Below are 26,607 nucleotides of genomic sequence, written 5' to 3'. Positions count from 1 at the left end.
TGTCTCTTTTTATTCTATGTTGATGTGACTTTCAGTGAGAGAAACATGTCAGCAAGAAACAGTAAACTTTTGTGTAAGTTATTGTTTGAAATGTATGGAAGAGGTCAATTATTATGTTTTTAATTCTAAAATTTAAAAAGAGGGAGAAGAGTAACCTCTTTTCACCTCAAAATTTAATACACAGGAAAAGATGACAAGGGACAGAAGCTTCCTAGTCTTTTACCTTGTGTTTAGCCACATGGGATATTTTGCAAAAAAACTGTTTCCTCCCCCCCCTCATTGTCTCCCCTTCCTGCTGTCCCAGTGCGAGGGGCAACATGTTGCAAGATGTTCCCTCCAACAGGAGAGTAGTGCAGGCCAGCCAGTGTTTCTCAGGCTTTTAGCAGAGTATGTGGCAGTGGAAGCAAAGGAGACTGAACAAGGGTTTACCTGCTGCTTCTTTGAAAATACGTGTGGGTAGGAGGGAGCTGTGGAGTTAAGGACAGAACTTCAGCCTAAGCCTTGGAGGATTTTCTGGTTTAAACCAAGCTGTACAATGATTTAGCTGTTTGCTGTGTGCTGCAGCACCACTGTAGGGTAGAAGAACCAGTGATGCTGTACCTGCAGGCAGTATAGTGAGGGCTTCATAGGTGTTCAGATGACAGGGAAAACAGCTGCAGCTTTCTTGTCCTCTAAGCTTACCCATGGACACTGAGTGTCTTGCCACTGGAGAGCCAAGTTTCTGCCATGGGTTCTTGGCATGTTTTTGCCACAGGGGTAGCAGCTGGGAAATGTGCTTGTGTGCTTTAGTTGTGTCATCTCTAGCAGCCCTGGTAAGGCTTCACTCAGTTCTTCCTGCTGGAAGGGGAAAAGCAGAAAAAAACCAAATAATTTCATATGTTCTGTATCTGACTGAACTCTTCATAATCCAGAATAGCAGTGAGTTTAAAAACCAGCGGCAGCTGAGTGTATTTGCCTGTTTGGTGTGCTGGTTGCTCTGGATCTCCTCTAGCAGATTCGTAACCAAACACAAACAAGCATTCAGCTCTTGTAAGAGAAGAAGGGCTCTGAATTTCTATATATTTCTTTTTTTAAACTGGGCTATGCTTGTGTTTTCTAAAGGAAGATCCCAATTTTGAGGACACCTGCATCCACTTTAACCTTCCGCTCTTTGTGATCCCTGCTTTTGCCACCAGTCAATTAGTGGACTCAGGAGGACATTCTGGGTCAAGCTATACCAAATACTACAAATCCTCATTAACGCTAATTAGTGCTCAGTAGATTAATTGGTGGTGAAGCTCATCTTTTTTTAATTACTTGAGCAAATGGAGACAGCAGGACCTTGTGGTCAGCTTTGAATTATTCTGTTTGTTTTGATGCACCTCATTTGAATGTGTAAAGCCAGATGTTTGTTGCCTAGATTTAAGGGCTGTTTGCTTTTGTGAGGGATGAGAAGAAGAGAACACAAAAATAAAATGAAGGTCTCTGTTGACACCTTAGATCAACTCAGATAGGAAGATGGAAGAGTCGTTTTATTCATGGAATTGAAAGCATTGTTAAGAAATAACATGTTGCCTTTAGTTTACCTTTGATTTTTCATTTACTTAATGAATTTTGTGTGATGTTGCTAGCACAGACTTCCAGGCAGGCAGAAGTCATCTCGACCCTCTTATGAAGCCATCACAAAGGTATTCCTGGCCTAAGGTATTCTGCATTATTGATAGCAACTAAAATCTGATTTAGCTGACTTGACTAACAATTTATTTTAAATCCTTTTTTTTTCATAGAAGCCCTCAGAATTGGGACCTTTTAATAGTTTTGTTCTAGTCAAGTATTTGTTTTAGTTCAAAGCATTTTGTCTGTGTCTTTTGTCCTCCATATAATTACAGACTGATGGTCCCTCTGCCTTACCCCTCAGAAGGTCACTGACTAACCAGCTAAAGCATATTTCACTGTGGCTTTCCATGTCAGTGACTCACAAAAGAATGTCTGGGTTTGTGACTTTTCCATTCTGACAAGATTTTTGAGTTCCTGAATATGAACACAACTGTCCAGTATTCAGAGTATGATCTCACGATCTCTCATTCCTTTTCCCTCAATGCATCTGAAGATGTCATCCTTAGACCCCATGGGAGTGCTTAGGCCCTGGCTCAGAGTCACTGGAAAGCAGAATTAAATCTGCAAATCATGGCTAATGCCTGGGATTGATTTACAAGCAATATTTCTGTGAGGAAGGCCTAGCCTGTTGGCCTGTGAGTCCAGTGTTGTCATTAGTTTTGCATCAAAGTGTGAGGCAGACTGAGAACTTTTACCTTGTTACCTGTTAGCAGCAGGCAGAAACCTTTTCTGAAAGCACGGACTTGGTATGAGTGCCAAACACTTAATGGTTAAGAAAGCCACTTCACTTTTCTTTCCTTTCAGGGTTTGTACTGGGAGATCTAATATCTGTTAGTAAATCAAATATTCATCCAATTCAGAAGAACTGTGTTGCATTAACCCCTGTGTATTAAGAGTTTATTTTATAGTACTTGACTGGTCCTTGACTTGCAGTCTATTTAGTCATCCCTCATACTTAAACCACAAGTTTAAGTCTAATTCTACCATGAGTTTTTCTTTCTCTGCATAGATTACAATCCAATATAATTTTCCAAAAGGGAAAATCAGATGTGACTTCAGTTTTGAACTTGTTGATTATAATTAGCGATGTCGAAGATAGCGTAGCTTTGGCATTCTTAGAGCTGCAATGTGCTGCTTCCTGTTCAGCGGTCCCTTGACAGCACACTTTCCTCCACACATTGCATGCAGAAGCCTGAGGAGCTAAGCATTACTGACCTGCTCTTCATCTGTTGTTGCATGGTAGACAAGCAGAGGAAGAATTTTTCCTTGTGCCTTTTTCTACTGTGTGTTTAATTCCATTCTCAGGGTAAGAATTTTGTGGCAAATATTGCTTATTTGTCCCCTAGAACAAATATTTTTTGATTGGTTTAAGATTCCTTTCTTTAAATCACCCTCCTGCTGAGAATAGGAAAGACTCTGCCTGCATGTTCTCTACCTGCAGGACGTGAACAAGTACTGCACTTCTGTCATTCACAGGATAGCAGTATATCCAGGCAGTGTTTCACTAACTAACAAGTTATCCAGCAGTCTTCTGCAGTCAGCAGGAGGGTTGTTACAGTACAGCATCACTAGTTTGCACTGGTAATGGCTGGTTCTGCAGGCTGTCAACTTTGTAAGCAAGTTGTTAAAGGTTAGAGAAGTCTCATGTCTTGCTTTGTGCCTTCTATTGCATCATCCTTACTGGTGATTCTTTGTAGTACATGTTTTTCCATCGTGCTGCCTGCTTGGAGTAGGTAGAAACTTCTTTCTGTATTGTATTTGATTTCTTATAGCCAGCAACTAGTCTTGGTTTTTTTAAGGATTTGGGTCCTCCAAGATTTTTAGACGCTTTCCATGCTGTAACCCTGGTTTTAATGGAAACCTGTGATCCTTTCTTCTTTGAACACATGCAGGTCTCACGAGCCAAGAGCTGTTAGAGTTTGTTTGACAAACTCAGTTGGAACTCGATACTTTTGCTTCCAAATTTATTATCAACTTCTATTTTATCTTGAGGGAATCGTACTGACTGCAGGCAGGGAAAGCAACCTGCCATACCCATTGCAGGTGTGATTCTGTGGTGCCAAGGGAAGGAGTGGAAGAGACCAAGTGTCTGAAAATGCTGACAGTTAGTAAGATTTTTGAGGAGGAGTCTGTAGGTTTTACAAGCTTCTACCTCAGATATGTGAGCTTGGAGGTCACAGGAAAAAGAGAAGGATCCCACCCTTTCTTTTGTGGACATTCTCATTATGCACTGAACAGAAGACTGTGAGCCCTGGCTATTACCCCTAATGGACTATTAAGTGGAATATAAGCCTGCATGGCTGGAATTACAATATTACAGGCATCTCAGAGATTCTTCAGCTTACTTTCCTGATTGAAGTTAGCAAACTGCTTCAATGAAAGGGAGTTGTTTGTTTAAAACTGTTGTTAGCTTGTCGACAGCAGGAGCTGTGCTTGCTGGGATTCCATTTCAGACACCAAACGCGTGTTGTGAATTTGTAATCTAACTTCCAGAAAGGTATCAGCACTGGCACTCAGGTGTGTATCTATGTTTGCAGCATTAATCAGTGGAATTGCTCCTTGTGAAGAAGAAGTGAAAGAAAAAGCAGACTGTGAAATGGAGACACAGTGTAAATATGGTGCAAATGGGATAAAGATGCTGCAAAGATGCTGATGTACCAGCAAACAGATCCCTTCTATACACTAGCTCCATCTCACTGTTAGGAATAAGGGTGAGATGGAAAAACCGACCAATCATGGAGAACTTTGATCTAAAGTAGAACTGTAATATCTTTCTGAAAATAATCTGATATTTAAGTTACTTGGGGCTCCAGTGCAGTGAGATTTGAAGCCTATGTTAATTTAAACCCCATTGAACTTAGTGGGACTCATATACATAACTAAGTGCTTTGAAAGGTCAGGATCTTAGTCACCATTTTTTTAAACCCTGAGCAAAAAGTTCTTGATTAAATTAGTGTTGTGGTTCTTATAAAAATCAAAGTGGAGAGTGCCTTTAATAATTCTTGTAGGTATGTTGAACCTATTGTAAGCATACTGTGTTTTTCACCCAAAGTTTTTATTTTCACATTTTGTAAATTCAGCAGTAATTTTTCAGGCTTCTGTCAAGAACTGAGTAAACCAAAGGGGTTTTTAATAAAAGAAACTGGATAGAAAGCTTTTTTTCTGTATGGAGAGGTTTAAAATGAGAGCGTTCTTTACAAGGCAGAATTAACTATGGGTCCTTCCTTTGGTTGCTTCAGACCATTTTGCAGGTGTGATAGAAGCCTTCTACTTTGTGCTAAGCTACAGTGCTTTGCTCCTTCTCTCTAAGGCAGTTTGTGGATGCTGTGATTCATCTGCATAATACTAAAGAGGAATCGTCTTAATGAATCCGTATCACTTGATGTCAGACTTCTGATATGGTTTGTAACAATTCAGAGGCATCAGGTATTCAGAAATCACAATGATGGTAATATTAGGGATGAATTAACCAAAAGCAGACTGATTACAAAGTGTCCTTAGAAAGGAGGAGTTTCCATTATTAGAGAGTTCTCTTGATAATGTGCGGTTTAAGAAAGAGAAAATTCTATTTCATGCTACAACCACCTTTAATACTGACAAAGTCAAAGCTGCCAAGTACTTTCAAATACAGTTGACTTTTACCTTGAAATTATCTGGTACTCACTGGCGTGTTTTCTCTCTTTCTGTTCTCCCTTAGCGTGAACGAACGTGATCATTTGTTAAAAAGGCTCGGCAGGAAAACTCCTCCGAGCCTTTTTCCATGCCCACTCTGTCCAGCCAAAGTGTATCACGTAAGTAGCGGCTCGCTGTCTGCGTGCGTTTGCACAGCGCCCAGCCCCACATGAGGGAAGCCAAGGGTGATTACTTTTTAATTAAATTGTAGGTAGAGATAATCTAGCACAGAGGCTGAGCTGTCAAGCAAGACATGTACATTTGGAAGTGGAATTAGTGTATCTGGCCCTAGGCAAGGAGAGCTCAAATGTGGTTAATTCCCTAGCAGCCAATCAACAGGCCCAAATGATAAAATCCCAGTATGCAGGTTCTCTAAAGGTAGAATTCTGATAGTCTTAAGAATAGTCTAAAAATAAAAAACTCTGCATAAAAGAAATGATAGAGCCTAGCTTTATTAGAAATGGTTTCTTTATAAAATGTCGTATTAGCTGTGGTTAGCTGAGAATAATACAGTGATGTTTCAGGGATGCCATTAGGGTTCTGTGTGTTGCTGGTGAGGAAAGCCATGGCCTGCAGAGCTGCCTCTCTTCTCTCCCTCTTTGTCTGCAGCTGGGAGAAAAGAAGCAACATCACAATTGGCTACTACTGCTGCTTCAAATAAATGGCATTTCTTGTTGATGTAGAAGTCATCCATTTATTCATCTTCCTGGAGGAACAGGCCTTCTGTCTGCTGGACCTGATGGGTTTTTTTCAGTGTTTTAAAGGCTTCCACAATGCTTAAAACCTTCACTAGCAGCTCTGTAGGCCAGATACACTGAAGGACCATGCTGTCTTGAGGGACCAGGGAGTCCAGTCAGCCCCTTCTAGTGGGAAATGCAGTCTCTCTTGTGATGAAACTGGTGGTAAAAATAGGCTCATTTACCAAAGAAAATAACCCCCTCAGTGTGCAGTACTGGGTGGTACAGGGGCAGACACTCAGGATTTGGGCTTTGTTTTGCCATTGCAGTAAGAAGTGGCACTCCTGACTGCTTAAGAATCACGGAGAAAGAGTCAAATCTCGTCGCTGGCTGTGTCACCTTCTGTAGCAGAACTGTTATGGCTTAGGTCATGGAAGCAGGGCTGGGATTTCAGAACCAAATGCCTAAGGTGTTACTGTTTTCCACTCGGAATTTGACTAGAGGGGTGGGACAGTGATGGTCTTTGTCCTTGATAGAGCCATTGGAAGGCCATCACTGTCAAGGGATGTAGGGTCTTCAGCAATCAATCCCATTACATCTGGGAAGAGAGGCCAGTGTGCAGAGCAGCCCTGTGGATCATATATTTCTGTCAGGATTTAATCCTTTGTATAAAGGAGCCAGGGATGCTGATAGCAACATGGCTTTGGGCATGCAAGCATGCTCTCTGAGGAGATTCTAAAAGCAATGACTGGCAGAAGAAATCCATAAAATGCATAAATAAATTGCTGTCAAAATAGTCTGCTGGTGGAGACTTACCACAGTCTGTGAAATCTGCAAAGCAGTGCCGAAAGGAGATACACCAGCGGTAACTAGTCAGACTTAATACGTACTTTTAGTCTCAAAGAACACGTCTTCAGGTTGTTAGTAGGTGAACAGCTATTGGGAGAGAAAAATGAGATCAAAATAAACCCTAATTTGGATAACCCAGCTTCCCTATAAATGCAAATGATTAGGTGCTAAATGAGTCAGGCAGTCAGGACAGGTTACAATCAGCAGTCTGTTTTTCACATGAACATAAATTTTGGCTGTGAAGCTGTTAGGATTAAAAGATGCTTTTTGTGATGTATCCATGACTTCTGTCATCTCTTGTCAAATACTGTTTTTCTAGTGTTGCATAGCTGCTGTATGTACAAGGCCATGTGAGATCCAGGGAACATACGTGCTGTTTTCACAACCCTAAATTGTACAACTGTTTACTAAATGCTAGAAATCTTCAAAGCAAAGAGTTGATGAATAGGGCGGTAGCCTTGACATGCTGGGCCAGTATCTTAAATCACACTACAAGTACTCTGTTTGAAGTCTTGAACTGTTCATATGTTTCCACCAGGCCCTAAGTTTCCAGGCTGTGAAGACCAAAAGTTGCTTCTTCAACTCAGAATCTGTTGCTTGCATATAAAGCTGGAAAATACTTTGTTTAGTTAGAGCTGACAAAGGCTTAAGCAAATGAATTGCCTTGGTCTCAACAAGGAATGAAAAATGGGATTAAATTTTATAGCACAGATGCAAAGATGCAGTACTGGGTTAGAAATGACTTTATTTTTTGACCGTTTCCAACTGTTTTGGGAGGAAGCAATGCCTAAACAGCTTTGTTTCCAGTCACAAGGAAAGGAGAAAGATCTAACAGGGAGTTTCTGGGCTTCTACTGATGGTTAGTGCTGGGAGGAAAGAGCTGACTGAGGTAAGACTGCACAGCCTGTACAAGAGGCAGAAGCTTCACATCTGTGTTTTCCTTAGCTCTCTGTCGGTGAGCCAGCCCATGTCTGAAAGCATTAGCACAGCACAAGACCTTAAGGGCATGATGTATGGCTGGGGTGCTCCCATATAGCACCAGGCTCTTGTAGATCCAGCCCCCAAAATGGGCAACAGAGCCACACAGCCAGTGCCATGGCAGTGCCCTATGGGAGTGCCAGCCATGATTAGTCTCTCAAACACCTCTTCCCATTAAAGAAACTGGCTCAGAGCAGCTGCCTTGGAGAGTAAGCCCCTGTCCATTTGGAAGGGTATGTCCCTTAAAGGAAAACCCTTCACGGCCATTTTTCTGCTCTTTGTTTTTGTGTTCCTGAATTGTGTAGAGCTGTCAGAAGCATGAAAGAAATCTATCTACTGGCTGTACTGTCAAAGATCTCGTGGTTCCTTTCTACCAGTATAACTTCTGGGAAGTTTATGAAAACTTAAAAAAAGAAACTGTGAAGCTCCTGTTTGGATGGCATTGTCAGGAGACTTACAGTGGAAGAGTTGCATATGGTTGGTTGTCAAGCCCAGGTGCTAACATAAAACCATCTCAGTGCAATCTTGTAGGTGGTGGTGACAACAGGCTTCGGTGTAGCTCCTGGTGAAGGTGCCTGGTGAAATTGGTCATTCCCTGTTGCCACCTGCTTTCTGAAACCTCTTAAGAATGAGCAGGAAATGCTACCAGGCTCCTCTCAGATGTGTCCTTTGGACCCTTCCCTTTAGCTTGCTGGTGGGGCTCACCCTTGAGGGAAGGAATAATAATGATGTCCAAAAAGTCTCCCTCATAGAGTTTGCTGGCAGCAGTGAGGTTTTCTCCAGGTCTCTATCCAGGTTCATGTTTTTTTTATTGCTGTGACTTTGTGAAAGTAGCACCTCCTTTAGGACAAACTCTGTGGATATAAAAGATGGCTGTTGACCTCCCCTTTCCTTCTGCATGACTGACCTGTATCACCTGTGCCCCCAGAGGATGGGAAGGGTACCCTTCATCTATAAGGAAAGTTCCATAGCAATCTCTCTAATGTGGTTTCCCTCCTGTAATGCCCCTGCTGGTGTTCAGTTATCATTTGTCTCAATATGCTCTTTGGCAGAACTCCCCCCTGAAACACCAAGAGCTATGCCTGAGTGAGGATTACTGCACTTGGCCCAGGCTTCCTATGCTAGCAAAGAAAATCCCTCTTCCTTTGACAGAATATGGTGATTTCATAGAGTAAATCTGAATGCAGAGCATATGGTTTGCACCTCATTAATCAGTGGAGAAAAAGCACCTGTCATCTGAGGTTCGTTTCACAGTATGAGGGCTGACAAATAATAAATAATAATAATGTGTTCATGCTGAGGGCTCTAATCCCACCATTTATTCTCCACTAGCAGATACCTTCTTCCTTTCACTTTTCTGCTGGCACATTTTATTTGAAAACCAACAGGGGAGCTACTTGAGATGCTTTTTAAAACTCTTTTTTCCTCTTATCTTGCATGCGTTTGAAATATAATGTACATTCTGTATTTTTTCCAAGCTACATGTTTGTTGACTGTTAAGTGGAGTTGCAGTCTTTTAAAATCAACTTAAGAAAAAGAAATAGGAATAGTTGGTTAAGAATTTGATGCTCTGGCATTGTTTGACTCTGTTTTCTACATGCAAAATACCAGTAAGTTGGTATCTGGGACTAAAAAGATAGGACCATTTGTCAGGAATTCCTCTTGGGTCCTTAAGAAAACACAGGCATAATTTATCAGAAGATAAATTAATTACTTCTGTAAGCATCAGTCAAACTGTTCAAGATTTTTAGGCAGCTTTCCCTTTCCCAGGTTACATAGAAGACGGTTGCTGGAGAAGTCAAAGGTGAGTTAGCATTCACTGTTTAACTGGTAAATGTGAACCGTGACTTCACAGCAAATCTCCTTGAAAACTGTGCAGAACCAAATGTTTCGCCTGAGACAGAATTTGGCTGGTCAAGTGATACCTCAATGTTGATTTTCATTATATCAGAGAGAGTTTTGTTATCTGAGAAGCAGCATTTCCTAAAACAGAGTAAAAGGAAAAAAAACAAAAAAAGTCCCTCACATCTCCCCAACCCCCTAAAAGTTTTAGTGGATTTGAATCTGGAAATTTTTCTTCAAAGGCAAACAAAAGGATGTATTTTATACTTGGACTGTACTAAACCATAATACCACTGCAGTATGAACTAGTGAAATGCTGCACCAGGTGAGGGTTCTGATGGGCCTGCCAGTGAGAGCTGCCCTCTTGCTGGTTGGCCTAAACAAATCCCAGGACAGACAATTTGGGTGTATCAGAGGAGAGTGCAAAGAGTAGAAGGCCTCTAAATTAAATCCCTGAAGTGACAAAAACTGTAAGCATAGTCCTTCCAAGAGGAGATCTTCTGGAATAAAAACAGCCGTCTGGACTCTTCCTATGTCCTGGTCTTGGAAGCTGTGTGCCCATGAGAATGCTGTTGAGCTTGCACAATGTTGCTATCTGTGTTCGAGGCACACCCATTGAGATGGCTGCTGTAGTCCAGCATTGCACAGACCAGAGCACGCCATTGCACGTGAACGGAAAAAAGAGTGCGTTAAATTAGAGACCTAATGGAAGACTAGATTCTGATCTACTAATAGAATATCAAAGCTTTAAGAAAACCAACAGGATGCTTTTAAAATTCAGTGATTGCCTGATAATATCTGGTACTAGTGAAACCTTAGAGTTGATGAGAACGTGAATCTCCTCTTAACAAATGAGCCTCGCTGACAGATATTCAAAGTGCCCCTTTCCTCCATTCATAGAAAGTCTCCGAGTACAAAGGTCCTTCCTTCTTTGAGGGTGAGTGGGTTGTGCCCAGAAAGCCCCAAGAAACATGCTCCTTCCTTGGGCTGCTGCAGGACAGCTGAACAATGAGGGCCTTGTTCCCAAGGCAGGCTCATAGGTGTGGTTTTAAAACTGGAGTTGGGGGAAAGTTCAAACTTCTGGAAAGTCCCCTAGTAACTGACAGATGGAAACTTTCATTGGTTTTGGATGGGGTCTAGAACAGTGGAAATGTAGAGCTGCTTAGGGAGTGTGGATGGGACTCAAGCATTCGCAGCATTTTGTTTCACCAAGGCACCAGTCAGGTGCTTAAACAGCTTGAAGTTCAATTTTAATTGTAAAGTGAAAAGAAAAACGTAATCCGAACTCATTCTTGCTGTGTAGAGATCTACAGGAAAAGTCTTAAAGGAACTGCCAAGTGTTGAGCTTCAGCTGGGAAGCTTGGGGGTCACAGCCTTTCCCATGGCGTACACACAAAACCTCGTCTGCTGGTGGTTTGGGATGGATGAAGGACATGAAGACGTAACGATACCCCTGGTATTCTATAATCACAGATCATCTTAGCCTAAATTTCTTGCTGTATTAAGGTGTTTTCTATGGTGTGAGAGTGGTGAACAGGTTTTTTTTGACTGAATTTTTGCATTGGCATTGTGGAGTGATTGGGCTGCTTGGCTGTCCACTGGCCTGTGCTAGCACTGGGAATAAGCAGGTGATGGGAAGATGACATCTGGGGCTGACCTGTGTGGTCAGTGCTGGATTTGCAGTAGTTACGGCAGTTGAAGACTCCACTACGCTGGATGATCTTATGGATAAGTAAATACAGCAAAGCCATCTCGATGCAAATCAGGTAATGGGACATGGGCTTCAGTCTTCTAGGGCTTACGCTTGCGGTCTTTGACCAAATTGACTTATCCATGGAGAATTTACCAAAAAGCTAACAGGATGCTGGCCTGTTCACATGGAACAAACCCACTGGAGGTGTTTTGTTTAAGTGTGAATCTACCCTTTCTAAAATGAAAGCCTGTTTTGTACATCGTATTTCCTTTGCAATGATCCAGTATGGACATACTTTTTTCCAAAAGACTGTTTGCACTTTATGAATGTATTCTGTGAACTGTCAGCTAGAGGCAGGAAAAACCAAACCTGTGCCCCTTGTAGCAGGATGTATATTGGCATGAAATCACTCAGGGAAAATAAAATGGGATGCCTGGAGGATTGGTCATGTAATCAAATCAAAGTTCCTGGTGTCCTGCAATCACTCAATGAGGGAGATGTGACTGGAGCAATGTGACTGTATTTCTATTTGAATCCCTCCACTTACTGGCAACGATTTCCTGTTGTGCTTGTGACTCAGGGCATCAAAAAATCTCCTGTCCTTTACTACAGATTTCCATTCTGAATTTTCTCTGGGGGCCACATCTGCAAGTGTGTCTGCTGTTTCACCGTGTTGGCCCCATTAGCTTTTTGTGACTGTTCTACCAGCATTTGTGGTGTTCTGGAGATGCTATCAGAAATGTCACTTGCCTTTCTGTACTTCAGAAGAAATCAGACACGTGGTTATTTTCATCTGAGTAGTTTCTAGGGAGACCACAGGATTGTGCTAGCTAGCAGGATTAACAAAATAGAGACATCCAGAATGTGTGTGTTTGCTCTGTGCAAAATATGAGTGACTGGCCGAGAGAATTAGAGAGTTTTCACAGTGTCATTTATCAGGATGCCACTTGGAAACTTGTTAAAAAAAAAAATCCTGAGGGGAGTTAAGAGGAAGATGTGAGAAAAATCCAGTTGTGGGCTAGACATTCCCACCCTTTTCTCAAGAGAAAGTGCTGCTATCAAGCAGACTACAGAGGAGACGAGCCTAAAATGCAAATCTCTACTTCTCTGTTAAGTCTTTAAGGAAGCTCTGCCACTATGGGAGTACTAAGGGAGTGTGTTCAAATCAATCTGTAGCTTATTAGGTTAACTCAGAGGGTATTGGTTGACTGTGTACACTGACCTGGCCTGGGGAGGGGAGCAGAGGGACGGAGCTGGCAGCAGACACCCTTTTCTGTGCCCCATGGGCAATGTAGTGTGCAGCTCTAAGCATCAGAAGTCAGCACAGAAGCAAGATGGTTGCAAGTCTCAATCACATAACTTCCGTGATACCTAAACTGTTCCTGAAAGTGGCTCGTGCCTCTTGAGCTCAACTCAGTGACTGATTTCTTTTTTCTTCCTTTGCTTTTTCAGATGGGTATGCATTTTCTCAAGAAGAACACGGCGTTGTTTCTCCCAGTCACAGTGTTCGATCCTACGATACAACCAAAAGGAGAACAGAAATAGAATAAATTATTCCTTACTTGATGGGTGGTGGGAATAATGGGATTTGGATCAATGCATCCACTGTTAACACATTCTTGACTAGATTGGCGGCAGCAGCCAAAACACCAGAGAGAGAACTCATTTTCTGTGGCCTTAGCCAACAAGTTTCTGTATTCCTCCCTGCAAACCTTGAGTACATATTGTGGGGGGAAATCATTGTTTGACTTCAGTTGCAAAGCTCTGCCTAAAGTTTTGTTTATGTTGTTATGAAGCATTTGACTGTGCTATATGAGGTGTCAAATGAAAAACAATGTTTTACCACTATTTAAACATCGGTATAAGGTTGTTCTGGGGGAAAAGTAGAAAATTTATGTTCTATGAGAAATCAGCCTTTGCTTAATTGGAGTGAGGTGCTGAGATTTCCTGTTTTGTTACACACAGACCAAGTGCACATCACTGCATGCAGACTTTACCCTCTTCTTGTATTCACTTGTTTACTAATTTGGCTGAAATTCTGAACAGACCATTTGGCATAAAATTTTTGAATTGCAACACAGTTTGTAGCTAAAAATGCTTATATTGCCTTCTTATGATTAGAAATAACACAAGATGGCAATCAATTACTTAGAATAGTTTCTTGCCCTCTTACAGGATTTATTTAGGGTTCTATCTTAGCTTTCTGAAACCCACCTAATAGCTTACTCACAAAGCCAGGATGTGGAAGTCAGAGCTTGGCAGGGCAGCTGTCTTGAGTGCATGGCATTTTACACCAAAGATGAACTCAACTAGGTGCTCCCTCCTCATACGCTTCATGATGTATTTGGAGTGCACTTCAAATGTTAGCCTGGACTTCCCTCCATGACCCCCATGCCCAGTTTTAATAGTAGAACAAAACAGTGAGAATTTAATTTAAAGGTACCGTCTTGTCAGATATGTTGATAAGATGTGCATCTGCATAGGAGGCTGATAGTGTAACCCTCGAGAAGCCTTCCTCTGGCCAGGTAAGAGAGGTTTGCAAAGGAGGGCAGGAAGGGATTACACACGTGCATGCACACACATGGACACACACAGAGCTGGCCTTTGTGAAATGAAGACCTGCTGTTTGTTTGTTCAGCCAAACCAGGTCCCTCTTCTAGATCTGATCCATCAACAGGCTTCCTGAAACACTCAGACCCATGAGCCCTGGAAGGAATATGCTGGCTCCATGGCCTTGCTGTGCCACTGGGACCAGGCGTGCTGCTGCATAGATTGGAATTCTAAAGAAAAAAAAAAGGGCAAAACTGGGGCATAAGTTAAAGCTGAAAGAGCTCTTAGAAAGCTTTATGCTGTCCTCCCAGACAAGTTCTGTTAATTTTAGTCGCCAAACCATGTTTCTGAATAGTATAAAGTAAATACTGCTGTGTTTAAGCCAGGCTTTGTGGTTAATGTATATACTACATCTGTGTATTTAAAAAGCTTGGCGTTGTTTTTTGCCCTATTGGACCATCATCCAGAATTTTTTATTGATTTAAATATATCCGAAAGCAATTTGAATATGAATGTTTATTGTTTAGCAAAGGAAAGGAAAGCTTCAGCCTGGCCTACTGGTTTAATTTTCCTTGAGGGGTTGTGGGTAAATGCCAATGCTCAAGTGCTGTAATTCAATTTCCAGTGCCACCTCAGAGGCTCGGAGTCCCCTTCCATTTTAGAAGAGACAAATTTTGCTCCTGCAGCATCAGTCAGGGTTGGTCTTGGATTAGGCTGATGGCACAGAGGGAAAAGTCATCACCTTCTTTCTGCAGTGCCTAATGAGACAATTATGCAATCAAGGAAAACATGCAAATAATTTTGCCATAGGCCATAGGCAAAGTGTGGATGTACGTATTTTCTGGGAGATGAATTTTGGTTAAAGGCACAAGTACTAGTGCAGAGAATAAATAAGGGGGAAGTAAACCTGATCCCAGGAGCTTTTAAATCTTAATACTGATATAACCTGTAAACACTTCCCTTTTATTTAGAAACCAAATCTATTTAGGAAATGTGTGGTGTAAGCCTCTCTTCAGAACCGCTAATTGTTTCTTCCTTTTGTAAAAACACAAGGAAAATTAACTTCCCACCAAGGCAAAAATGAGATCAGCTTAGTCTTTCTACTCTAAGCTGCACACCAAACATTGGCATGGTAAACAATTTGGAGGCTTTTCATGAGGCTGCACAAAAAAACTTTTAAAGCCTTTGGATAATGAAGAAGGGCAAGTAAATGTGTTAAGCAGAGAATAGAAGGAGTTTTTTCTGGAGTCCTGGAGTTTTTTCTGTTCTTAACTTAGTGAAAAAAAATTTTACAGAACATAATGAAAGATGCTGGGGAGGAGCAGCTGTCATCTGATGTGATTTATTTATTAGTGCAGACTATGGGCTGTATCGTTTTGACCTCCCTGTAAATTGAGGTCAGTGTGTGTCACAAACAAAAACTCTCCCTAGAGTGAATGGTGGCTTAGACTGAGGTACGTGTGTTGGTTGTCAGCTCGATGGGAATTGCACATGGGATTTGTCACAGGGCTATACAGTATGTGACACTGGGGGCTAGTGGGTCAGACTTTATCATCACTGTATGGCCTTAATCTCTAGCTGAGTTAATTCTGTAGAACCCACCCAGGTCAAGACCTGGCATTCTTCCTGTTCTTTGGAGTCATTACAGGAATTAATGTATTGTTATATGCTGTAGACTGGATGTTGGAGTTGCTTGTCTTGATGAGCAATGATGAGGTGTGTTTGAGTGCTGTGTTAGCAGAAGGAGAATGACAGCTGCTCTGCATCAACAGAATTCTTGTTCATTAGGGCAAATGCATGGAGCAGTAACAGCAGCCTTTGAAAGTGCTGTGTGAAAATGTTATCAACTAGACAGGGTATCGGAGCAGAAGGAATGGGGGATTTCTGCCTGACTGTCCAGACTTAACTACCAAGGTTTGATCAGAAGAGGGTTTGCTGAGCAGCTCTCTGCACTGACCAAAGGGAGAGGGGTTTGGATATTCAGATGGAAGTGGTGATTTTCCTGAATCAGATTTGGCTCTGGTTGCTACTTTTTATAACAGCATAATCGCAGCTTGCATAGAAGCTGCTGTTCCTTTAATGATTGCCTAGTAGCAATTTAAAGCTGGCGAGCGGGAGCCTGAGCTGCTCTGAGCACTGCTGAGAAGGCTGTTGACATTTTCTTTTCCTTGACAGGGCTTCAGGTCTTGTTTTAGGGAGCTAGAATGGGAAGTCAGTAATAACTTGTCAAGGAGAAAATGGCGAATAACCAATAAAAGTATCTGGGTCCAAACTAAGCTGCTAATGTATCTAAACAATGTGTGTAGAGTTAACATGAACTGTATGGGCTGTAAATTAAGATAACAGTCAAGCCTCGCTAATCTGCAGTTCACTAGACTGCACACCCCTTAGTGCATGCCAAAACTGTGCAGTCTCTTCCCCTGCCTCAGCCAGAAGCCTCATAGCAGATGCTGCAGGGAAGTCTTCTGTTAGCAAGATTACATTATTTTTACAGCATGTACTGGAGTGTGTTTGCTAGGAGAGAGTCGTAATAATAAAGTCATAAATAAAAGCAGAGAAAGCTTTATTTATGTGAATATGTGAAACGTGGGGACATGGTCAGAGGCCACACAGGGCTTGGCCCTCTATCGACAACCCAAGAGCACAAGAGGTGCACAGTCCTTTCACTATCCCTGTCCAGCAGGCTTAGTTTGCCCTTTTTGGGCTAACTCACTAAATCTTCTGTTTTCACATTACCTCCAGTCATCACTGAAGACTAGTAATACTCTATTTACATTCTCCCTTGAATAAGTAATGGTTTTATAAATAATGACTTAATTTAATCTTTAAATGCTCTGATGGAGTACACTTCTCACAGCTCAGGTTGAAGAAGCAGAGCAGGCCTTGAGTGGGGCTCAGCCCCTGAGAAGCACCTTGGGTTTCTCAGATTTCTCATTAGTGTTAAGCACTGAGGATATTTTATCTTAATTTTGAAACATCACACAGTATCAATGCCTTAAACTTCAATCAGGTTTGCAGGACGTGCTCTTTGTTGTCCTGTTGAGTCTAACAAGAAATGGTGTTGGTATGAAGCCCCTGAGGGGCTGGAGAGGACATTTGGCTGTGTCTGTGCTATACCGGGTGTATCTGGGTAGCAGTTTGCTTCTAAAATGGGGCACAGACCACTGCATGTTCCTCAGCCTCCAGACAGCTGGACCCCTTCTGTCTTGTCAGGAAGGATCTTGTACTCACCTCTCCCAGTATCCTGTAGACACCCAAGAGAGCCTTTCACTTACCGGTCAGGATCTGTGACTGGAGCTGTGTGTCCGGAGGAAGGCCACAGGATAGGTCAGTACAATAGGTGACGACAAAATAAATCCATATGGGTACCTTTCCATATGTAGCAGTAGATTAATGGAGGCTTTGAGCTTTGTTGGCAAATGAAAACCAGAAAGTGCCCTGCACTGCTTGGCCACACAAGTGAATCCCAAAGGTGATCGCTTCTTGATGACCTGCAGGAAACTAGACAGCCTGACTGAGTTTGTCTGGCCAGGAATGTGCTCTTGGATGGGATGTCTGAAGAGGTGAAGGGACTGGGAAGCAAAATAGATTGGCCAAGACCACTGCTGCTGTTAGCGGTTAGTGAGGGGAGGGATTCCTCAGGCATCCCTGAGGAGCTGTGATGAAGCTGATTTCTTTGGTTCCTTCCTGTGGCTCTGGGAAGGGAGGAGAGCTCACTTGAGAATTTGTGAAGCACTGTTACCTCCTGAAGCTGAGTTTCTCTGGTACCAAGCTGAATCCTGGGCTTGGAGAAGGGGAATGAGTCCCTGCCAGAAGTGCCCCCTGCTTAGTGTACTTTGGCTCTAGCAGGTTGTTTCATGGGTTATGAAGATTGCTAAATGGTTTACTGGCTCCTGTTTGCCTCATGGACCTACCAGAACTAAGTACTGGAATTATTTCAGTTCTGACTGACAGTCCATCATGGAGAGTTAGTGGGACTTCTGCTTAGCTGTTGCTCCTGGGCAGGTTCCTGTCCCTCAGGTCAGTGCAAGGGGCTTGTTAATCTGGGGACCTGGATCTCTTTGTTATGGTGTCTGAAGCCCAGGAGTTGTTTCCTTTGGGTTCATGGCCTGCTTGTTTGTGGTGTGGACAGAAGGTAAAGTAGCTGAGTACTGGTGTTTATCCAAAGCCTTCCTTTGTGTATGAAGAAGGTGAGACGAGTTCTCCTGAAGTCTGCCACAAGGGTTTCATTCTCCCTTAGCATCTAAAGAGAAACAGAAGTTGGTAAATGACAAATTCTGTGTGGGCAGTCCCAGCTCTGGGCAGTCACTCAGAAGTCTAATGATGAAGAAAAGTGTTAATATATTGCCAAACTGTCACTGTGCATAGCTGGAAGGTCAGCACCCTTGTAATTATGGAGCAGTGAAGCCAAGGGAAAAAGCCAACATTAACAGAAAGACATGATTGTTTTATATTCTAACTACCTTACTGGGTGGTTTTCCTGCGAAGATGTTCCAGATGTTGTCTTGGCATAAATTAATCAATTTCAAAACATCTGCAGGGTTTCTTAGAAAACATGGAGTTTACCAGACAGTGCATATGCTTTCCTCTGCCCTTCTGGTTGATATGTTGATTCAGGAAGGGAATGAGGGTACTTGCTGTTCTTACTGTCAAGATTCATAGACTGGAAAGTTGCTCAAAGTTGTTGCTCAACTCTTTTTTTTTTTTTTTTTTAAAAAGGGCTCCAGTTATAAAGCAATGAGGCAGCCAAGCCCTCTGGGACTGTGTACATGTGTGTGCTGGAAGAGTTGTCTGACTTGAAAACCTCCCCCTGTCCCTCCTCCTGCCCCCAAAGTGCAGCCCATTGCACTGGGAGGTCAAATATTCAGCGTCTTGAGTGACAGGATCTTTAAAAGCATCTTTTTCATCAGCAAGCCAAGCCACTTGTCTGTCATATCTGTCCTCAAATTGCTTAAATATTGTTTCAGATGGGGACATTTCAATCTGGATATGCAGAGAGGAGTGATGCTGTGGGGGGATGTTTAATTGGCTCCCAGCAGAGCAGCAGTGGTGTGTGGGTTTTTTCCTCTAGAAGTGTTACCATTTTCAGGTCCTATTAATGTCCTCTGGTAGTTTAAATACAGCATCACATTACAGTGGAGTTTGTTTCCCTCCCAGACTGAATACAAATGAAGGTCATTTACTTGTATTTTTAGAAGGTTCAGAAAACTTAGACAATTTGTAGCTTTGAACAGCATTGTTGACTTGTATGTCTGCACAAAAATATTTCCAATAAACCTTTTATTAAAGCAATCCAGTGGACCGAGGCTTGTTTGTTTTATCCCCCCACAAGCTTTGCAGCAAGAGTTCAGTGTTAAATACATTTGAGATTTACTCTGCAAAGCTGTTGAATGGATTATTTTTATTTTTTCATGGCCTTTTGGGTGTGTTTTAAGGGCCTGCTTGTTAGAACAAGGCTTGAGGTCCTTTAATAGGTCTCAAATCAGGCCACAAATGGAAGGCTAGTATGGCAAAATAAGAATGGTACTGATGAGCTGACAGCAGGTACTGGTATTTGAATAGTGTCTCCAGGGGGAAAACTATCTTTTTATATAAGCTAGATGGAGAGAGATTCTGCTACAAATGATTTCACCAGGGCTTCACCAAAATGAAGCTTGGAAATCTTTTGTCCCAATTAAGTCACGTAGACACAGCAGGGGGAAATTAAGCCCTAAAAAACCTCCCTTGCCTCATTACTTGCAGCTAAATTTGCAAGAGGCTTTTTTAACACTGGGCCTTCAAGCTCTTGAGTCTGAGGGGGAGCATGGTCTGATGGTGCAGCGAGATGTGAGGTGAGGCAAGACCATGGACAATGCTTTCCTCCTGAGCACAGGGACAGGCTCTCTCCTGCTTCTGCCTGCTCAGGAACATCCCATCTCTCTGCTGATGGTGCCCAGCTGACATTGCCAAGCTTGCTCATGTTGCCAGAGCTGCAGAAGTAACTCTGGAGCTCCCTGGACTCAAGCAAGAGTGGCAGCAGGAAGCACCACACGAAGGCTCTGGTGTCCCCAGCTGCTTCCATTCACGCTGGGGGATGCTTGCTGTGATCCTCTCTGCTACAATCTATTCTTCCTGATGCTGGACCTGCTTGGAACACTGGAGAGCCTCAGCAGCTCAGCTGGGTGAGCCTCAGCTGTAGGACCTCGGGGCACAGCCAACTCAAGGCACAGCATCCTCCCTCCTGAACAAAGCCATCGTGCATACACTGACTCAGGAATGGGACTCAAGTTATGGCTGAAGTTAAATTTGCAGAAAAGGTCGCCCTTACTTGATTTTTGGTGACCATGGGAAACATGCACTGTAAGATGCCTATAGAAAATGGAAGGGTATGAGCTTTAACAAAGAGATCCCTTTGTCCAAATATTAATAGATGCTGGAATTAAACAGATTTTATCAGGAACAAAATGCATATTTATATATAGTTTGGCTAAAAATTTTTCCCCCTTGGGGTGCTATAACTTGAGGAATAGGTTTTTTCCTAATAGATTGCCAACAGAACCAGTTTTTAAAGCATAGAGAGACTTTTTTACAACAAATTATTTCTGGATTTTTTTTTCAAATTATGGAACAAAAAGAAGGTGTAAGCCAAATCTCCCTTCTTCCCTTTAAAAGTCATTGCTTGAGCACATTTCAAAACATTTTTATCCCAAAAGCCAGACCAGTATCTGCTTTTCCTTTGCAGGGAAATAAGAAGAGAGTGATGAACTTGTGTATCCCTGTTTTGCTGCAGTAAATGCCTGCTCCTTCCTTAGGCCTCCATAGCTGCAGCCTGGCCTGCTAGCGTGCAGCAGGAGCTGTGCTCTATGTAAAAGCTTCTCACACATCTGGGCAATCAATTATGCCAAAATAAAATTGATGGTAAACCTAAATAATCCTTATTCAGTTGGTGGTGGGAAGGTTGGATGTTCAGCCAACTGCTTCCTGCACTGTCGTCTCTTGTACAGCGCACTAAAAGGGAAATGATTCTCAGAATTGTTGAACATAATGGATTGCTGCTTAAACCCCTTATTAGATATATTAGTTGACTAATCACCTCAGAGACTTTTCCTCTAACAGTCTGACAGGCAAGGCTGTGAGAGAGCCTAGTGCTCATGTCCCAGAGCCAAATATTTGCCGGAGCAGCTGCTAAGTCTGTTGATGGCAGTCTTCGGTGCCTCATACCAGAACAAAGAAGAATCAAAGTCCCTAAACCTGTAGATTAATGCTTAAGTCTGAAATGGGAGCATTAAAAAATAAAAGTGTAACTGAGAAAGGTCTGGCTGAGGAATGTTAAGCAAGAAGATTTCAGAAACATAATCCCTTTTAGTGAGCGCTGCTGTGGCAGTACGCGGTCACCAGCCCTCCCTCCAGCACAGCCCTGTGCCTCTTTGAGTACCCTCAGCATTTGGGGTGCAGCAAGTCCTCAGGAACTTGGAAGGAACAGTGAGTTTCCTCCTCAGCAGAAATACAGGACTGCAGGGAAACAAGGCTTTAAAAATCACTGAAAGACACTGCTGGTTTTTGGCTGTCCATGCTGAGCAAGGAGCTCTAGGGCAGATGGGGAGTGGGCTTGTACCAGGCAAGGGAATGGTGAACAGTGCTGGTGAGCCCTTGCTGCAGTGGCCATACCCAGCCAGGATGTTCACCATGAGGAAGGTTGATGGGAGGGAGCTCATGTTGCATTTTTCTTGCCATGACTCTCTAAGGACAGTGGGGTGATGGTCAAGGAGGTGGTCCTGGGTCCCCTCTGTATTTCCCTTGCTATTTGGTGCTGCCTGTGAGGGTGTCATGTCAGAGTGGTGGGGGCACTGAGCTTCCTGGGTCACACAAAGCAGCCCTCAAGTGAAGAAGCTTCAAGCTTTCAGGGTACATTGGCATTTAAATCCTGCAGTGCAGAGTCTGGGAGCCTCAGCTCTCACAGCCAGCTTGTCTGATGGCTCAGCTGGCACTGACCTACAGCCTCATCAAAAATGTTCAGCACAGCTGTCACAGTAAACCAAGACTGCTTTGTTGGTCCTGTGGAGCTGCTGGTACTTGTTGGGATCCAGTAGGGGCAGCAGGAGCACCCCCCAGTCCCTCAAGAGAAAAAGACTGGAAGAAAGGGACTGTGGGCTGGGTTTGTATATTGTGCTGGTTTTGTAACTGTGCTGGTCCATCCCACTCCTTCCTTTCTCCACACTGTGGAAGGAACTGCCTGCAAGCTCACTAATATAGGCCTCAGTCCACAGAAAACCACAGTGTGATCCTAGTGCCAGCTCATTTGGCTGTGCCATGTATCAGAGCTTGAGCTGCCTACCGCTCTCGTACCTGTTAACTAAATCCTGTGGAATGACTGTATGTATTTGCCCATCCACAGTGAAGGTGGCACCTCAGCTTTTAAACTGAGAGCCTGTTTGCACAGTAGATCTACAGCAGTTGCTTTTGATTTGCAGGAATGTAAATTGAGAATCATTTTTTTCACCCATGATGAGACATTGACAATCATGTATAGACTGTCTGATTGTGTTAAGTCAATAGGATTCTGTCTCTCAAGAGCAAATATTGAGGGAATTAGTGGCTGCATAAGCCAATATTTACCATTTGGGTACTAAATCATAGCAGAGACTGCACAACACACTGACATCCTCATTTTGTCCTGCGACAGGTCAGACCTGTCCCAGTGCCAGCGTCTGCAGCACCATCAAGTTCTGGGAAGTTTGTGGCCCTGCTAAGCTGGGCTCTGCACCTAGCAGCATCAAACACACTGCCAGGTTGTCCCTGTCAGCTTTCAAAGCTCTTTCTAAACCTGATGGAAGGAAACCTGGCTACCCCATCCCGGGAAGTGTTCAAGGCCAGGCTGGATGGGACACTGAGCAGCCTGGGCTAGTGGGAGGTGTCCCTCCTGCAGGGGGTTAGAACTAGATGATCTTTAAGGTTCCCTCCAATCCAGCCAATTGTTTTATGATCCAGTATCTTGGAAGGGAGATAGTTTTATTTTATTGCTGCATTATTACTGTTTTCTGACATGATGCTCACTTGCTCCAATTTCATAGCACTGATGGGATCCAAAGTAGTGCCTTCCTGCTTTTTTGCTTTCAAATTAACCTAGAGAGGCAAACTAGGATGGGCCGTGGCCTGAACTGGTTCAGCATTAAACACAAGGAAGGCTTGATGGAAAGGAACTTACCTGTTGAATTAAACATTTTTTAGCTTGATGTGTCACTGCTTGCCTTGATTTTGCTGGAGGTTTTCTGAAGGATTGATAACAGCTAATAAGGGACTAGTTACTTGAAAGTAAAGGATTATCACATTTAGGAGAAAGAGGTTATTGCTATTCTTTCTTGAATGTTTGAAATACATTTTTGCTATTATAAGCCTAAAAGGTGTCTGCAACAGCCTGTGATGGCAGACAAGATTTCAAGGTTTCAGGTGAGTTTTCTTTTCTATTTCCTGATGTGTTATGGACAATGCAAATGGAAGGCAATGTGTGTCCTTGGCAAGCTGGATGTGCCCACTGGGTCTTGCCCAGCGCAGAAAGTGACTGCTTTCAGTTTTTACCTGCGTGGGTTCATCTTGTCAGAAATAACCACCGAAATTGATTAATTTTTAAAAAAAAGTCAACTAACTTTCTTTTGACAAAGACAGCAGCCAGTACAATGCTGGAGGCACTTGCAATCTGAGAGCTGTGACTCATGTTACACTCCAAAGAGGTTTGTCTCCCCTCTTCTAATGAAAATCAGGGAGTAAGAGGATACTCGGCCTCTGGCACACCTAGCAACTTTTCAGCCATGCCTAGCGGAATGTTTGCTGCCTTGCTCTCGGTGTTTGGAAGATGGCACCTTTGATGTTAAGTGGGAAGGTATTTTCCAAATGAAGCTGTGCCTCTGTTCATGAACCAGATGCCCCAGATGTTCCCATCCAGCACAACTGCCCCCAGAAGAGGTCTGGCTCAGCAGGGACAAGCAGGAGATGGAAATGACACGAGGGCCAGGGAAAGCATTGTCAACAAGCCAGCATGGAGAAGCTGGAGAAGGTGAGAGGTGCAGGGTCACAAGCCAGGTGAAAAAGGCCTGGGGTCAGGTCAGTGTGCTGAGATTTTCCAGGTGTAAAGGACAAATTAAGCCAAGCAATTAGGACAGCATTTCTGTGGGCAAATCACAAAACCAGTAAGCGTTGGAACAGGAAAGGGGATCTCTGCAGGAGGGGGAGAAAATCCATCCCTGTGCCAGGGCTGTAGTGGCTTCCTGGGAAGCTGTGTCCGGGACTGGGTCTCCCCCAGGAGATGGGGGCACTGGCACACCCCAAGGTGCTGAGACAAGACATCACCTGTGCCAACCTCACCTCCAGGGCTTGCTACACAGGCCAGCACTATACAGTGTTTAGTGCAGAGCAGCCACACCATAGTGTTGGCTCACCTGAGGCCTTCTCACTGAAGCCCACACTGGTATTTTGTGGTACATGGTCCAGCACGATGGGCATATCCCCATTGCTGAGGCACAGGAGGCTGTTACAGCACCAGTGAACTGGTGTTATCTGATCATTCAGGCTGCACAGGAATACTGTCACAAGGATTAAATGCTCTGCTACGGGACAGGGGACACTGTGAGCCTCCAGGGTGGCATGGGCCTCATGGAACTGGCTCCACTCAGTGTAGATGGGGAAGGGGAGAAAGGATGGCACAGGCTTATGTGATTTGTTCAGTCCATTTGCAAGTGATCCTGGGCAAGAAAACATTGTAAACCCCACTGAGGACAGAGAAATATTTAAAAAGAGACCTACAGAGAAGCAGGAAATATGAGGAGGAAACAATAAACATATGGGGAATAATATTTAGTAATAACTTCAGTGGGAGGAAAAGAGTGGAAAAGCAGAAAATCTGGAGGGAGAAGAAGAGGTCCAGCAAGACCAAAAGTGAGCAAGCAGCAAATCAGATATTTTGCAAGAGCGATGCTGAGGTTAATGTGCTGAGCTGAGACCTGCTCCCTGGCTCATTCCCCTGTGGGCCACATGTGAGCACTGGCCCCGAAGTGTACCAACCTCCACTGTCCCCCTAATGACCATGGCACAGCTGGTAGCAGCTGTACAGGGGCACATCAACCCCTGCTGAGGGGCTCTGTCCCCTGATGGGCCCAGCTCAGAGGTTAAGTCATTTCAGAGTGTTTCTTCACGTGTGTGCTGGGAGGGGGTCCTGTCACTGTCCATGGTGTCCTGCTGTTCCCTGCATGCCTTAGTGGTTCGGGCACGAGCTTGCCCCCAGCCACCTCAGGGCACCACTGCGCCCACAGGTCCCCTTGTGAGGACACCACCAGCATGGTGTTGTGTGCCATGGGGAAACCAGCACCAGCCCAGCCTGCGCGGGGTTTGCTGCCTTCTCCCTACCCTCACCACTGCTTGCTGTGCACACCACCTCCAGCACGGCACAAAAAGAAAACAACTGCCAAGGGCAAAGGAACTCCACACATAAAAACACAAGAAAAAGCTTTAACACAAATTGTTGGCCTCTCCTGCTGCGCAGTACTCGTCACCTCAGCACATCTGCTCCAAGGCATGGCTGACCTCCTCCTTCCCTGCCAGCTTTCTGCTTCCAGCCATGCTACCTCACCTCCCCCTAACACCAGGAAGCTGTGGCATTTTGGAATGTGCTACATACAGCCTGACTAAGGCTATGTTTTTCCCAGACTGTTCTTTCCTACTTATTTGAGTCATAAGCATGCAGATACAACAATCACCTAATTTCCTATCTGTGCCCTTTGGCTCCCCCAGCCACCCACCTGCCCACACTGCCAGCATCACCAGCAGCAGAAGGGGGCAAACACCAGGAAAGCAGAGTGGCCTTGTCCCAGACTGAGCTGTGCCCACTGGCACAACGGGGCCTTGGTTTTGGTCTCGCTTACAAGGATGGAGTTTGCTCTAGCAAGAAGGGTCCCCATGCAGAGGAGAGTGGGAACAGCACAGCCACTTACTGAGGGTTATATACTTCAAATGCTCAGCTGGTAACTGCAAATCCAACTGAAACCAAAATCCTCAGAAAATGCTATTTGCTGCAGAACATTTGGCATTCTTTGAAAGGAGGGAGCTTGATGAGCCCATGGGCTCCAGCCCATCCTGCTCCCACCACTACTCCCCAGCCACCCGTGGCCACCGAGAGGTGAGGGATCCCCATCTCAGCTGATGCTCAGATGTCATCTTGCTGCACCCCTTCCCCTCTTGCTGCACACACGCCTCAGAACATGCCTCACTTGGAGCACAGTGTTCAGCCATTCAAGTTCTTGGGTTTACTGTTATTCCTTAAAAACACAGCAAAAAGTCCAAACTCTTGGTTTTGCCAATCTGAAGAGGTGGGCTGCTCAGATGTGCTTTTATAGACACAGGAAAGCAAAGCATTAACTGGGGAAAAAAAAAAAACCCTATGACAAAGCAAACAAAACCAGTCACACCATAAAGTATTTATTAAGAAACAAAGGGGGCTTTTTTCTTCAGTTGTAAGAAACACTTTAAAGCAAGTGCTCTTTCAGAGATTTAAAAGCTGTATCAAATGGTAACATTAGTTTTACATTATTGTACATGACATTTAAAAAAACACCACATCTCACAAGATTCCTTTTATTAGAACTTGAGTTTCTCTGCCTTCAGTTGAAAATTAATTTCTACAGACTTAAATTTAACTTATTCTTTTTTTTTTAAACAAGTAAACAATATACAAAGATTCACCTGAATTTCGTAGGTCAGAGGAGGTGTCCTACCAGGGCCTGT

At 43.6% G+C, this 26,607-nt stretch overlaps 1 protein-coding gene across 5 annotated transcripts in view; it reads left to right on the top strand.

Annotated features, from left to right (window-relative positions):
- ATP8A2 (ATPase phospholipid transporting 8A2) overlaps positions 1–19,149 on the top strand; it is a 320,810-nt gene extending 301,661 nt beyond the window's left edge. For all 5 annotated transcript variants that reach the window (XM_032099453.1, XM_032099455.1, XM_032099456.1 and 2 more), the window contains 2 exons: positions 5,294–5,387; positions 12,760–19,149. In XM_032099453.1, coding sequence (XP_031955344.1) covers positions 5,294–5,387; positions 12,760–12,852 — 187 coding nt within the window. In that variant the 3' untranslated portion in view covers positions 12,853–19,149. The remainder of the gene's footprint in view (positions 1–5,293; positions 5,388–12,759) is intronic.
- Positions 19,150–26,607: the final 7,458 nt, after the last annotated feature.

The sequence above is a fragment of the Corvus moneduloides genome, chromosome 2 (assembly GCF_009650955.1).
Source record: "Corvus moneduloides isolate bCorMon1 chromosome 2, bCorMon1.pri, whole genome shotgun sequence".
Lineage (NCBI taxonomy): Eukaryota > Metazoa > Chordata > Aves > Passeriformes > Corvidae > Corvus > Corvus moneduloides.
This window is presented reverse-complemented; position numbering and strand designations above follow the sequence as displayed.